Source organism: Phalaenopsis equestris, unplaced genomic scaffold, assembly GCF_001263595.1.
Source record: "Phalaenopsis equestris unplaced genomic scaffold, ASM126359v1 Scaffold000001, whole genome shotgun sequence".
NCBI classification, from domain to species: domain Eukaryota; kingdom Viridiplantae; phylum Streptophyta; class Magnoliopsida; order Asparagales; family Orchidaceae; genus Phalaenopsis; species Phalaenopsis equestris.
Window position 1 is genome coordinate 678,266 of NW_018164443.1, and position 15,902 is coordinate 694,167.

A 15,902-nucleotide genomic window follows, 5' to 3' on the forward strand; every position below is an offset into this window, starting at 1 on the left:
GTTCAGCAGCCACGCATGCGTTTTCAGAAGTTCAATGGTGAAATTGTGAAGTTTACTGTGGAAGAGTTGGCGGAAATAAAGAAAGTTTCCGATGGCCATCTTCATCTTCTAGGTTTCAAGCCATTAGGTTGCCTAAAGGGATATCATAATATGAGGCCATCTACATTTATATATCCTACTGATGAGGAGATAGTTGGAAGCACTCTTGCTTTCGTTGCTTTGCATAGATCGATGTTGCGTCTTCAGCGGTTCGGCGTTGCATTTTATGGGAGTTCATCTCACCCGCAGCTGGTTGCTCTTGTGGCGCAGGATGAGATAATCAGCTCTTCCGGCCAGCTTGAGCCGCCTGGAATGCATATGATTTATCTCCCATATTCTGATGATATTAGATACCCAGAAGAGCTCCTGATTCATGCTGGAGGCGCACCTCGGGCGACAGATGATCAAATCAAGAAAGCTTCTGCTTTGTTAAAGAGAATAGATTTGAAGGACTTTTCAGTCTGTCAATTTTCAAATCCCGCCCTGCAGAGACACTATGGAGTGTTGCAGGCTTTAGCGATGGGCGAAGATGAGGTTCCCAATGTTAAGGATGAAACTTTGCCTGATGAAGAAGGCATGAGGAGGCCAGGAGTATTGCGTGTGATTGAGGAGTTTAAAGTTGCTGTCTATGGAGAAAACCATGATCAGGAAGAAGCTGCTAAGAATGATTCAATCACTGAGGCATCCAAGAAGCGAAAAGCAATTTATGAAGTTGCTTTAAAGGAGTCTGCAAGTTATGATTGGGCTGATCTTGCTGAAAATGGAAAGCTCAAGGATCTGACTGTGATAGAACTGAAGAGCTACCTTACGGTGCACAACCTACCAGTCGCTGGGAAGAAGGAAGTTTTGATAAGCAGGATATTAACCCATTTAGGGTTGTAAGTTTGCCTGGCAAATCATTCATGACTGCTTCTTATTGGAGGTGAAAGTTATGACTTCCTGGATCCTTGTAACAGTTTTTTGTTTTTGTCTTTTTCTCCTTAAAACTTTCCAGTTGAAGTTCCAGTGTGATTGATTGCTTTGATCCTTCTACCCTAAAACTTGAAATATGGTCTATGGGGTATTTTGAATGTGCTTCAATTTTGTAAATTTCCAGGCATGAAATGCATGAGCAGTTTTTGTCACACTGATATATTATTTTTGTCACAATGATATATTGTTCTCTGTCTCTGCTGTAATTTAACCACTATATTTTGCTTTGCTTTTTAAAGCCAGTGTTTGATACACTTTTCTTCTATAATTATGTAGGAAATGATGCTCATGGTAGGTGAAAATTATCTCTTTATAAATTTTGCAAATATTCTATGTAAATGTTCTTTACTAGTAATTAATTTAGCAATTATTGGTAGCTATTTTCAGTGTTTTTATGCGTTTCATTCGATGAGTACTAATTGATGAATTCTGTGAAGCTACAAAGACCATTATTTTTTATAAACTAAGATTTTGTTATCAAATGAAAACAGTCAGATTAGAAAGTTGATTATATTACTATGATATATTCTCATAAATTAAAGATGTTCTTCTTGTTATTATTTTTCTTTGTATTTATCCATACAAAGGCACCTACATTAAGTAAATAGGATATAACAAAGATTTTTCTCTCTAGGATGGCATTAGAGAAGGGTATTCTAAAGCTTGTTCCTCCCCCCTCCCCCCTCCCCCTGCAATTCCTGAAACCTTAAAACCTTAAAACTTCTTTTCAATTCTCCCATTAGAACGACGGTTGGTCATGGTGATGATTGTGGCTATTTTCATCAACTATTTTTCAATTTGTTATTATTTTTAGAAGACCAATCACTCATAAGGTTGCAAATAATAGTAAGGTTTAATAAAATAATATCTATAGGTAGTTTACATAAAATTATAACATATAAATTTTTCCACAATCGTGGAGAGATCCATATTACAATTTATAACTTATTGAACCAATGTACATCGGAATTGCTCAAACGTGTAGATGTTGAGCTCATGATTTTAAATGATCTTTTTGTGCTTCAACTAGTTTAACTAGCCATTAGGGTGATTTGAGCTAGCCATTGGGGCTATGATACAAGTCTTTGGATTTGTTTTAAATACACTTCGCAAGCTTAGAATATGAATTTTGCAAACACCAAAGCTATGCTAATACAAACAACAAGATATAATAGTGCTCTAAGAGATGTTTAAGTAATAAAGCTGAGGAGGCTTCAAAATTTCTACGCGAGGGGCATTCTTTGATTTCCAAACCAGCAGATAATTACAATCTTGTTTTTGGAGAAGATTGTGAAGACCTCCAGAAATCTCTTGAACAAGCTAGAAAACTTGCTTTGAAGAAACAGGATGAACTAGTTCCTTTTTCTGGTCCTCAAGCAGTAGCTCTTTTAGCTACAGCTCATAAAGATCATGATGATGCTCAGGATTCTGCAGCAGGAGACGCTCAGGAAAACAAAGTTGTGATCACAGGGATGGAGGAATTTGTGTTGGGTTTACAAATTAATGAAGGTATCAAAGCTTCTCGTTTTCTTTGTTAGTTGTTTCTCCTCTGAGAAAACCGGGCCCTTTGTTTAATAATTACTGTTTGCGCTATTAGAGCAATAATTTCAATGTTTTTCTATCACAGAAACAAATAATCCTGATTCCGAAGATGTTTTTAAAGATGACGAAGATGTTCCACGTCAATTGATCAAGATACAAAAGGTGAGATTGGTAGCTGGACAGAAGCAAGAGAAATAGAAATGGATGAACTGTCCATTTCTGAAGAGAAATGAAATTACCCCAGATGAAAAGGATTAGCAGGTGCACTTAAGTTGCTCAAGTATCATGGGACGTTGAAGGAAAGCATTGGTTATGGTGGTAGAAATATGGATAAAAAGAAAAGTAAATTGGTTGGCATCCATGCTAATGACGGTTCAAATGAAAGTCGCATTGAAAGAACTGATGAGTTTGGTCGAATAGTAAGTTTACTTTTCTCTATGTCGTAGTTTTTTTTTTTTTCAAGTCTTTTCATTTTGAGCATGATTGCTAGCAGCTTTTCTGAAATTTTCTTTTATTTCTTGATACGGAAAATATTGTTCCGGCTTTATTTCTTTTATTAAATTGTAATGTCATGTCATGGATTGCACAGAAAAAGAGTCAGGTCCCTTCATTACTTTGTTTCAAGATGAGCTCTTGTTGAAGATCTAAAAGATTTTTACAGAATAGGCTCAACACATCATGTATCCTATATCTGGAATGAATGTATAAAAGGTAATTCATAAAGCTAACCCCAAACAATTGAGATAAGGCTGTGAAAATGCTCAACTCAAGCTTGACTTAGGCTTGACCTTTGACACCGTTGTTTTCCATTGCCGAAGTTTTCACATTATTGCCATAATCTTGTAGCTTCATTGATGACTTCTTTCCTTTTTTCCCCCATATCTTGCATCATTCATCTTTGTTATCTTGTTTCTATCATTTTTTTATGCAAACTTAATTTTTAGTACAATTTTTTCTTTTCTTGATATTATGCTTGTTTGGAACTGAGGTCGACAACCGAGTCCAACTTGAGAGTTGCAAATATACATCTAACATAATGATTGAATGGGAAGAACAATCTCAAGCGATCTGTTACAATTGGCTCACTTTTTTTAAAAAAAAAGGGAAAAGGAAAATGAACTAATTACTTGCCAATGGATCTAAAGAAGGTGATCGCCTATTAATATATAGGATGAACATGATTATGGTGATGTATTGGCTATGGAACTGTATGGTTTTTGATATAACTAATAGAACTCCTTTAATCAAGAAAGGAAATATGGAGTATGGTGAATCAAATACATTTTAAAGTTTGTAATGCTGCATAAACCTATGAAGATCAAGATATCATCCATGAATCAAGAAGGATGATTCTTAACGGAATATACCAATCAAATAAGGCTTGTAGTAGAAGATGGATCATTATTAAATGTAGTAGAAGATGGATCATTATTAAATGCATCCAAATGGAATACAACAAAGTTGTAGCTCTTCTATTTTTTTTTTTTTTATTTGTTGAAGACTGAATTTATACTTTTCTTACTGGTTTATATATTGAGTTTGATGCTATAAGGATATAGATTTTTTAGGAAAGTTGGATTTAATATCACTAAATGGGGGCATTGTCATTATTTGAGCTGAAGAGAGGCTGTCGACATTAAGAACTGTGACTCAAAATTCTCTTCTATCGAGAACCACGACTAGTAACCTTAGCAAAAACTATTAGTTGGGATTCTCTATGGAGCTCATTTTGCAAATGCGCTTAACATCTAAAGGAAATATTTTGAAATTTCGTGGCAAATCATAAAAGAAAAATTAAATGGAAAAAAGGAGATCATATAAAAAAGTAGGGACGTGCATTCAAATAATAAATGGGAGAAGGTAACACTAAAGAATCTTCTGTTGAATTTCCGAAAGAAGTAGAAAAGTTGAAAATTTTGTTGATATTACTAGGAAGGGTGCCATTGGATGGTGCTTGTTCCTAGTACTTTTTGATATTACCTCCTCTTTTAAAGCTCCAATAGTCTTAGAAATACCCATTTTTAATTCTTGCATCATTAATTCACGTGCTACAAGGCATATGACTAAATCATTAGACAAATTTATTTCATAATTATTTTATCTAAGTCTAATAATTAGAAATTAACCATTGTTGGTGAATGCTTGATGACTATGACCGATTGAGGAGACATTCTTATAAACATATCACTCAGTTTCAAAAATGCACTCAATGTAAGTTATTCATCAACTTGTTATCAGCCAAGGATCAAGGAGGCTTTGGACAACTAACTTTTCATATATTTTTTATTTTAATAACTTTTAATTCTTTTCTTTAAAAAAAAGCTCAACACTTGTCTTGGTCATCCTTCATTTATTTTTTTCAAAATTATGTTTCTTTGTTTTATTATAAAACAATTTTTAAGAATTTTATTATAATTTTTGTCAATATTTTTAAAAGTGCGCTTCATGTGCAAAGCGAAGCAAAGTGTGTAAAATCCGCTTCGCTTCACTTAAGCGTGCTTCAAAACACTGAAGCCAATTTGCTCGCTCATGGTTTAGCTAGAGTAAATAAAGGCTTTAGTTTGGTGTTCGAAGGAGCGCAAGGAGTAGACAATCATGTTTGAGAGTTTGAGGAGCACAAGGGCGCCGAGCTTCGTCTTCAACTTTGGCCTAGATATCGAAGCGCGCTTCAAACGATGTGTTTTTCCTTCGACTTTGTCCTAGACTTCAATTTAGCTCTCAATTCCTATGTATTTACATATGTAATACCTAAACTTCATTTTTTACATATTATATTTAGGTGTTAGATATGTAAATACATAGGATTTGGGTAGTATTATGTAAATACCCCTTTATTAGGTAATGAGGGTGAATAACAAAAGATTAGGTTTTCGAGCAAATTTTGATTAATACCAAAACATTTTACTTCTAATTTTAATTTTTAAAAGAAATAAATATTTCTCTCAATATTTGCTTTCAAGGTAGGAATTGTATTGCATTCTTTTTTATTTTTTTATAAATATTTAAGTTATACTTTATGTTTTGTAATTGTTCATGAATGTATTTATGTAATAATAGTTTTACATAAAATATTAGCACTTTGGTTATAAAAGTGTCTCTTCATTTTGCGCTTTGCACTTTGAAGCAAAATGAAGGCTTTGCGCATTGCGTTTTGTGCTTTGATAAAACTGATTTTTTGGTAATGGGCAAAATACAAATGTACCTGTTTTTTAAGATGTGACACAAGAGCTCTATTAGAAGATATCAGAAGATTTATTAGAAGATATTGAACGATTTTTTTATTTATTTTGTTGCCTTTCCTGTTATTTCTTTTTATATGAGTTTTCTTGTTTATGCCTTTCATTTTTATTTTTTGGGTGTTATTATGGAAGATTTGGGTATTATATCTTTCATTTCCTGTACCCTTGTATCATGTATTAATACCCTTTTTGCTGCTTAATAACATTATTATGTTTTATTCTCAAATCTAACATGGTATCAGAGTCATGGTTCTAACCCTAGCCTCCGCAGGGACTCTTTCTAGCTGCCAACCACTTGCAGGCTTTTTCCTACAAGGATTTTGCTGCTTGCCACCTGCAGGCGGCCTCCAGCCAGCTCCCCCTCTATCAGATCTCCCTCCAGCCAACCAGATCTCCCTCCAGCCGGCCGGATCTATCTCCAGCCGTCTAGATTTCTCTTCAGGCAACTTGATCTTCCTCGAGAAGAACCTTCCAGCTGTCGGACCTTCCTCCAACCGGCTCAGTCTCCCCTTGGGGTTGCCATAACTTCTCCTTGAGGCCATATTTATTCCATACAGGACCCGCCGTAGCTGATTCTTCCTTCTATAGCCGGAAACTTCCTATGTCCTGGCAACCCAACATCACCTTTGGATCATTCGGAATTATGACGTACTCCTCAACCACTAAGTTTCCTTCCGACGATGTACTGGAGTCCACCGGAGGATCAACACCAACCTCAATCCCTTCGCAGACCGGAGGCCCGGAAAACCACATGAACTTCTTGATCGCTACCCATAAACTCAACAACTCTAATTTTCTCCAGTGGTCTCAAGTTATCATTGTTCATCAAAGGACGTGGAAAGTTCGGCTATCTCACAGGGATGATTCATGAACCTTTGGAAACTGATCTGGCGTATGGAGCATGGGAATTTGAGAGTTTCATGATCATGCCTTGGCTGATCAATTCCACGGAGACTACGATTGGTCGTTTGTATCTGTTTCTTCCGTCTGCAAGTGCACTATAGACGACAGTCCGGTATACCTACTCGGACGTAGGAAATTCAGACAAACTTTATGAGGTTTCCAAAAAGATCCATTAGGGAAAATAGGGATCAAGGATCGTGACCCAGGACTACAATGACTTAGTGGCCTAATGGATGAAATGCGATCTCTACTACAACTACACATGAGATTCTCCAGCTGATCTTTCTCTCTTCCAAAAAATTGTGGAAAAGGACCGTGTGTTACAATTCCTGACGGGTCTAAACAAGGTTCTCGACGAAGTCCAGAGTTGTATCATTGGTCGGGATCCCTTTCCTTCAACTCGTGCTACAGTCACCAAGGTGTGTCGTGAAGAAATTCAGAGACTTGATCCCTTTCCTTCAACTCGTGCTACATTCACCAAGGTGTGTCGTGAAGAAATTCAGAGACTTGTCATGCTTGACACTGCCACTTCTTCAGCCGAACCGTTCTCCTTTGTCTCTAATAGTGCTCGACCCTCATCCACGTCATCACCGACGAATCACTCCACTTGTGATTACTGTTACAAACTCAATCATACCTGGGACAAATTTTGGAAGCTCCATGGAAAATCAACGAATAAACCTTCAACCAAATCCTCCGCAGCTAAGGGTCTCGGTACGACCTCATAAGCCATGACAGTACAATCGACTCCCACTCAGAACATCTCTTAATTACCTGAAACCATTAAGAGTCAAATGGAGCAATTGATCAAACTACTTCGATCTAGTCAATTCTCTTCCGTTGACTTCCCGTGTTCGTCAAAGTAACATTTCGATGACACTAACCGTTTTTGCTTATAGTTTGTGGATTATTGATTCAGGTGTCACAGACCAGATGACTAAATGTTTATAAGTTTTTTCGACATATTCTTTGTGCTTTGGGAGAGATACGTTAAAATTGTTGACGACTCCTTTGGTTTCATTGCAGTTAAAGGGTCTGTTATTCTAATATCAAAGCTGACTTTAGAATATGTGTTTCATTTGTTTTCATTAAAATATAATCTCTTGTCAATCAGAAAGGTGACATATAACCTTAATTGTGTTGCTCATTTTTCTGTTTATATATTTGCATTTTAGGATTATCGTTCGGGGAGGATGATTGTAATTGCTAAGCGGCTAGCCAGACTCTATTTTTTTCAAGGGAAAAACAAGGTTGACGAGGTCACTCTATCCAATAATTTTAGTCTTTTCCACTCCACTTAATGTTCTTTTATGCTTTTGCACTGTCATTTTGGTCTACCCAATTTTCAATATTTAAATTAGTTGTATTTTTTTATGTTTACTAATAAAAATCTATCTAGTTTCAAATGTGAGATTTGTCAGTACGCTAAACATCATCGAGTTCCACATCAACCACACTCTTACACTTCCTCTGCATCTTTTTCACTAATTCACGCTGTTAAAATTGTCACCTGAGAAGCAGAAGAAAAATTCTTGTCTATATGAGAGTGAGAAGACACATAGATGGCGTAAATTCACACTACAAAATCTTTGACATGTGCACTACGCAATAGAATTTTGTGGGGCTATTGGCATAATGAAATTTAAAAATGTATGTATATTTATATTATTAAAATTAGATAAATTATTTTGATAAGTTAAAAATTAAATATAAAATGTTTCAAAAATTGTGCGAGTATTCTAAAATCATGCTTATCAACGACGAACATGTGAACTGTTTGGCGCACACTCTTACAAATACATATTGATAAACATGCATTTCCTCTAGAAGTGCATATGCAACTAGAAAACAAAATTTTTTGTATGCTCAAATAAGCATGGCTCTATTCAAAGAAAAATTAAAATTGTGGCTACTTCAAACTGTTACTTGTATCGTTCAAGAAAGTTATAACCTTAAATTTTCACTTTGAGGAGCATGCAATTACTTCATCTAACATGTCAAACTTTTTGTAAAATACATGTTTTTCTAAACTAAAATACTCAAATGTATTTTGACAAGTGTGAAGTTATTCCGATCAACATGAGGATAATTTTAGAAGTCGTTTTCCTCAAGAAGATCTAAATTCAAAACATTCTCTTTAAATAATTGTGTAATTATTTTGAAGAATTCATAAAGGCTTACATATTCAAAACTCATTAATATGTACATGTTCTCCAATAAATATGTTGAGCATTTGGATTTAAAGAATGCAGTTAGGACTAAAAATAATATAAATTTAAGTTTTCTTGACTTAAGCATCAGTTGTTAGAATCCATCGGTGTTCGGACCATTCATTTGAAGAAATTAAAACTTTTATTATTGGGTGATCATAATCCTTTTCAAAGACAAATTCTTGATCAATAGAGGAACAATATTAATATTTTTGTTCAAAAAGATATCAAAGCAGATCTTTTGATAATATGGATTCTTATTTATCAATAAACATACAATTGCTCTAAATGTCTGCAATTATTTTAAACATTGTGTTTATTTCAAACTTAGACTTGTCAATATATTAAGTGCATGCCCCTGAGCAAACCATCTTGCTTATAAGGCGAGATGCAAGTCCCACCCTTTGAAGTTCGATCATTTGTTCCCCATGAGTAAAGTTAACATGACTTTGTTTCGTTGATAGATTGTCGTGACATCAATTAAAAAATAAGATTTTCTTTTTTTTTTTTAACTTTCCACATGATCAATCAACTTGACAATTGAAATGATAAAGTTGTAACTTGTAATCATGCTTGAATCTCACAAAAGATTTTCTCTTACGTTTATGGAAGATCTTCAACGCCTTTTGGTGAATTTTCATTGTTTAAATAAAAATGTGAAATCCAACTCCATATGATATACATATGTAAGTTCTATCAATACAATCCAATCATTTGCATACATGGTAGATTCAACAAGATTTATAATGCAGTGGATCCCCAGATAAATTTAAATAATATGTTGTTTATGATAAATAATAAATATAACCCAATCTTTTGTAAGCAAGTAACCAAAGTTAAGAAGGTTGAACCTAAAAAATTTAATTATACAAAATGCTCTTGTGTGGTTTCTGCACATCATAATCAAAGTGGATCCTTTTCAAAATCAGATTTCTAAATTGCAAATGCAAATGAAGTTAGCAATATATCTCAATGATGATCGTGTTAAAGGAAATCTCGATCTGATGAGATCATATTTTTTAAATTCTCTAAATCCTTATACACCTAATTGTGCACCCAAACTAAAAAAATCACAAAAATATTATAAAATTTAAAATATTCAAGTGAAATTGTTATCATTAGCTAAGCATTAATATTCACCTTCTTAATGGTTAATTGTGGGTGATAAATTTAAGTGTAATCCAAACTCAAAGAGTAATATGATATCAAGTGTATCCCCATGATCACTCTAAAAATTCTCACATTGTAAGGACCTACATGTTCTCTTACCATATGATTTCGTCGGCAAACGGCATTGCTAAAAATAATGTTATAACTTGTGTCTTTTTGATAGTGTGTCTTGCCATCAAATGACATTATTAAATTATGATAATGGCTAAATCTCATAACTTCCTTAATGACCAAAATCTATACTTGATATGTCATGTAGTCAATTGCTATTTTATTCTACTTAAAGTTATTTCCTTGGACAAACATCCACTCCAAGTCCATAAGGTCCTCTTAAATGGAAAAACTTACTGATGTTGATAAAGATCATTTGATTAGGTTAGATTGACTATCTCTTCTAAGTAGGCCATGTCTATGTTAGCATGAAATGGCATATTCAAACACCCACTCTATGTTTATTAGATCTTCCTAGATGACATAACTCATCGTTATTGATAAGAATCTTTTGATTAGATCGGGTCGATTATCTCTTCCATGTCAGCCGTGAATGACATGATCATTAAATTTTGATTGAGTTTGTTATCACTCCCTCCACTATTTGCTCTAAGTTGACGATATGAAATATCCATTATTTTAAAACCACAATATTGCTAATATAAATCAAGCATTTAGCACTTAATGATCGGTTTTAATAGAAATTTTTCTCTTGCAATAGGGAGTTGTAATTAAACATAGGGATTTGGGCTTGCCGGGAAAGTGGAAGCAAGGCATAGTGTTTTCATAAAATAAGGGCTAAATTTTTCAGTAATGTTTTTATCTAAATGTTATCTTCCTTTTTAAAATTTGGTATAAGTTTTCTCAGAAGAGCTACATGTAAATTTTTGGATCCCACATTAGATCCAAAAATGCCAAAGATTATTTTAACCACTATTTTCTCATACTTCCAAGAGAAATAAATTGCATGCGTCAGCAAGTGTATATACACCCAAAAGAAAGGAGTAGCCACATACTTGATGTCGCTATGAGCTCTCATTTTTGAAAAGAAAGTTTAAAAATATTGGAGAGAAGCTGCTTTCCATTTGCTCATCTCATAAATGTGCTATCTACCAGAAATCTTCAAAATCTCTATGCAAGTTCTAACCATGTTTTTTATTCACTTTAGTACCTTAAAGCTTGCTTTTGAAATATTTGATAGTATTTGCTTTTGTTCATGCACATTTCCAAAATAGAAAAAGGTTCTAGCCTGTGCCAACCAATTGCACCTAGCAGGCTCTGCTTAGCAGTAACCCTTCCTCTGTTGTCTTCATTAACTATGCTTATCAATTTAAGGCCGTCTTCTCTTATGAACCTGTTGTCATTATTTTATGGTTTACCTACTGTACCTATTTAATTGTTCTATTGTTATTTTATCCCTGATTGTCTGCCCCTAACCACATACATCTCCTGTGATAAAAGTTCATAGGATTGTATAAATTTAGCACATATGGTGAAAAAAAAAAAGTGAAAAAAAAACGATTCATTTACAAGCAACTTTATAGCATTTTTATGTGCATAAGAAGATTTTTGTCACATACAAGCAACTCTAGCAGTTCCCTGTAGCATGAGTATGCTATCTACTACAGGCATTTTGAAGCACAAGACGCAGCTTTATTGAAACGTCCATGTAACTTTTGTTCCTGAAGGCGATTGGCAATAATCTGGCGAAGGTTCTTTCATATTCTCTAGAGTTCTCAACTCATTGGAAGCTGCAGAACTATTATCAGCCAACTAATTTATTTTTTATATTTTATTTCTTTAATGATATGTTTATGTTCTTTTCTCCAGAGTGTGCCTATTATAACTGTATAGCTTGTGAATTGTGACTGATTTGCTACTTGAGTATTATTCTAGTAACAAGCTTTGATAGCAGTGCAATATCTACGACAGCATGATTGTCTTTAGATTTTTGAGTTGGGAAGTTGCGCCTAAGCGCATCTCATCCCGATAATCTACAGATCGGTAGAGTAGAGAATACTCGATCGGAAGCTTTAGACTCGTGATGTTTGATAAGTTTTTTTTTAAGAGGGTCATTCTAGTGTAGGATTCTTGCTAGTGATTTTAGTAGCTTTCATGCCTTAATTTGTGATGTCTTGCTGTTCTGGTATTCTATAGTTAATAACCAATTTTTAAACAAAGTGATAAATTTCGATAACTTAAAATGTATCTCAATTTTCCCATTCATATTTAAGTCGGAGTTAATTTTATAAAATAATACATGTTAAATCAATCAATTTGATACAAAGCACTACATATTAATTATGAATAGATTGAGAGATATAAAATTTAAAAGTTATAAATTTTATTAAATTAATTAAAGTTAATTAATTCTTAATCTTATGTTAATCACACAGTTTGTAGTCAATCAGCATTCCTTCGCCTTTTATTCCTTTGTTCTTCGAATAGGGCCAGGGCCAGACGCGAGCTTCGAAAAATTCTTCCACTCCTTATTTTCCTCTCCTGAACTCCCCTCTCCTTGTTCGGTTTGCGCACGACAGTAGCAGAAGGGGTTGTGACCCTTGTGTTAAAGTAGAGCCCGGTCCCCTAATTAATTTGACATTTTGATGTTGAAAAGTTGCAAGTCCCTTTAACCGGTCCCGCCTGTTGTTTTTGCTCAATTGTTCCCGCCTCTTTATGTTTCAGACGGTTTTTGGTTGAGGCGTGAGACGCGAACCAGAGAAAGGAATCCCGATACACAACAAGCATCTCATAGCAAACCAAGAGAGAGTTTCTATCGCACTCCTGAAGCCTGCTATGAGTTGCTTGTTGTGTATCGAGATTCCTTTCTCTGGTTCGCGTCTCTCGCCTCAACCAAAAACCGTCCGAAACATAAAGAGGCGGGAACAATTGAGCAAAAACAACAGGCGGGACCGATTAAAGGAGAAGTGGAACTTGCAGCTTTTCAACATCAAAATGTCAGATTAATTAGTGGTCCAAGCTCCACCCCATTTTAACAAATCTCCCACTTGGAGACCGGTACACAGTCCACTTTAACAAATCTCCCACTTGGAGACCGGTACACAGGCTATAACATCTCATTTCTCAAATTGACAACTTTTTTCCTCCTTAAACTGATATCCTCCACCAAAGGTGTTGCCCTTTTCTTCAAACATGAATCCTCCACCTCTGCACAAGTGGGTGTACCGGGTGAAGGCTGAGCATGATGGCACAAAGCTAGACTTGCTGTAAAAGGTTTTTAGCAAAAACACGGTATTGATTATTCTAAAATTTTCTCTCCTGTGGTGAAGCTTACAATCATCAGAATGTTATGGTCTATAGTGGCTACTGAAGATTTCTTCCTTGAGCAGTTAGATGTGAAGACAGCCTTTCTTCATGGGGATCTTGAAGAAGACATATACATCCATCAACCTGAAGGGTTCGTGGTACAGGGAAAAGAAAAGTCAGTTTGTAAATTGAAGAAGAGCTTGTATGGTCTGAAGCAAGCTCCTAGACAGTGGTACAAGAAATTTGATATTTAATGCACAGTGCGGGTACAGAAGATGTCAGGCAAATCATTGTTGCTATGTCAGGTATTTTAACAATTCCTGTATGTGGATGATATGCTTATTGCAGGGGCTAGTATTGATGGGTTGATGAGATCAATAATTTGAAGGAGCATATGTCAAAGCACTTTGCAATGAAGGATTTGGGAACTAACTTGAACCATAAACAAGACATGTTGAGACTCTCTCAGGCTGAGTATATGAAAAAAGTACTTAGCAGGTGTTGACCGTTTTATTTTTTATTTTGAAAAATATATAGCAAAATATGAAAATAGTTTTGATATGAATATGATTTTTTGAAAGTAACATTTTGATTTAAAAATATGTGAGACCAAACGAGTCTCATATTTTGAATAGTTTAGCTAATTGAGCACGATACCACAAGTAATACACTTATCCCGAAGAATAAACATATCACTTGTAGTAAGCTCAATCACCTAAACTAAAGAATTTGTGACATCCGTTTGGTCTGCGAAATATTTTTATATGAGGCCAATAAGTTCCCCTAACTAATATGAGGATTAGATAGAATTTATTTTACCTGGGTTCCAATTTCCCTATAGAAACAATCCCCTATAGTTAATTACATCTTAAATGACTGGGGTCACTTAAGAAAACTCTCGATTAAGATCAGTAGTTTTAACTTTAAGATTTCAAAGTTTAGGTTTCCACGATTGGACATAGAAAAATTAAATGGAGTGACTCAAAATAGGAACAATTATCTTAAGGAATCCAAAGGAGCAAATAGTGGGGGATATCACGGATCCAGGGAGAACCATGATGACCTTCCACTTATCCTATTGTTTGGTTTTATATCTTTGAAGTGATGTTATTTGATGTTTAATCTTGCAATTTATTTAGAATTCATGACTTATATTCGCACGATATCTGATCGTGCAAATAGCCTAAAAAAATAGGATGATTTACACTGTACCGTACGATAATCTCGGAATCCTAAAGATGTTAGGACTTATAATTGCACAACAGGGTTGTGCAAAAGCCTAAAGACGATCCTATGGGTTGTTGTTTAAACTAAAGAAATTGTTCAGTGATGTGAATGTGTTTTAGTGTTGCTAATCCATCTTGAAGTTGCACTTCTGAATGTCCTCGATTGTTTAAACTAAAGAAATAGTTCAGTGATGTGAATGTGTTTTAGGGTTGCTAATCCATCTTGAAGTTGCACTTCTGATTGTCCTCGTCATGTTGCCCACGTTATTTGCTCCAAACTTTTCGGCGTAGCACTTCCGGGTTTAATGTTAATTCTATATAACCATTAGGTTTTCCTATCAAAGTAACAAAACATACAGTATAAAAGAAAAGAACAGTATAATGTACAGTAAAGAGAAAGAACAGTATAGCATGCTAGGAGAAAAATACAACAAACTAGGAAGACAGTATAACAGACTAGGAAAACAGTATAACATGCATATTATAAAATGTTGTAATGTAAATCACACCTGTAAATTTGGGAAGTCTGCTGCTCCTTTAAGCTAACTATTGTTCACTGTATAAATAAAAGAAATGTTGCTTGGAAACTTCAAGAAAATTGACAAATAAATCCACGATGAAAGGTTCGAGAAAATTGTCGAATAACAATCCAAATAAAACTATCAAAAAAATTTCGAGAAAATCCCGAGAAAAGACCACGAGTGATTTGTCCAAAAATTTCACGAAAAACATACAAAAAAAGTCCGAAAAGAGGGGACCGCAAACACTGGGGTCGGGGCTAAGCTCAAATATATATTTGTACTCGAGGGTCGTCGAAGGCTACTCGATCACCCGGATGTATAAATGCCGACACTCCACTAGAAGGATATCCTACTGAACCAAACTTAGGAGGGTACTCCTTAGCCCAGGATCGGTAATCAATAAGTGGACAACCCAATTGTAACATATTTAAAATTTAAGTTTTAGCATGCACACATATTTCAAGCATACAAAAGAAAAGTCATATTAATTTTTGTAGTGAAAATATTTTTTATAAATACTGTATTTGTTCTTGTCAATTTGTTTTATCAATTTTAAGAGGTATAATTGTCCACAAGTCGATCACGTCATCGGGCCTATGACTACCAACAACCTAAGAAGGTACGGGTCTCCCTCTAGTCTTATGTCGATGAATGATACTTTCATCCTACAATTTATCAAGTCCCAGAATTGAGTCATGGTGTTGTATGATGTATATCATTCTGCTCTACCACCGGCGTGTCTTTGTCATCATTGGGGCTGTCAAAAAAACTCGTTATTCGCAAACAGCTCGTGTTCGGCTCGTTCGTTAATCCTTCGTTTAG

At 34.9% G+C, this 15,902-nt stretch overlaps 1 protein-coding gene across 2 annotated transcripts in view; it reads left to right on the forward strand.

Annotated features, from left to right (window-relative positions):
- LOC110020267 (ATP-dependent DNA helicase 2 subunit KU70) overlaps window positions 1–1,075 on the forward strand; it is a 2,356-nt gene extending 1,281 nt beyond the window's left edge. The window contains exon 2 of one of the 2 annotated variants that reach the window (XM_020718425.1): window positions 31–1,075. In XM_020718425.1, the coding sequence (XP_020574084.1) occupies window positions 31–921 (891 nt within the window). In that variant the 3' untranslated portion in view covers window positions 922–1,075. The other variant, XM_020718349.1, reaches the window with a different exon arrangement.
- Window positions 1,076–15,902: the final 14,827 nt, after the last annotated feature.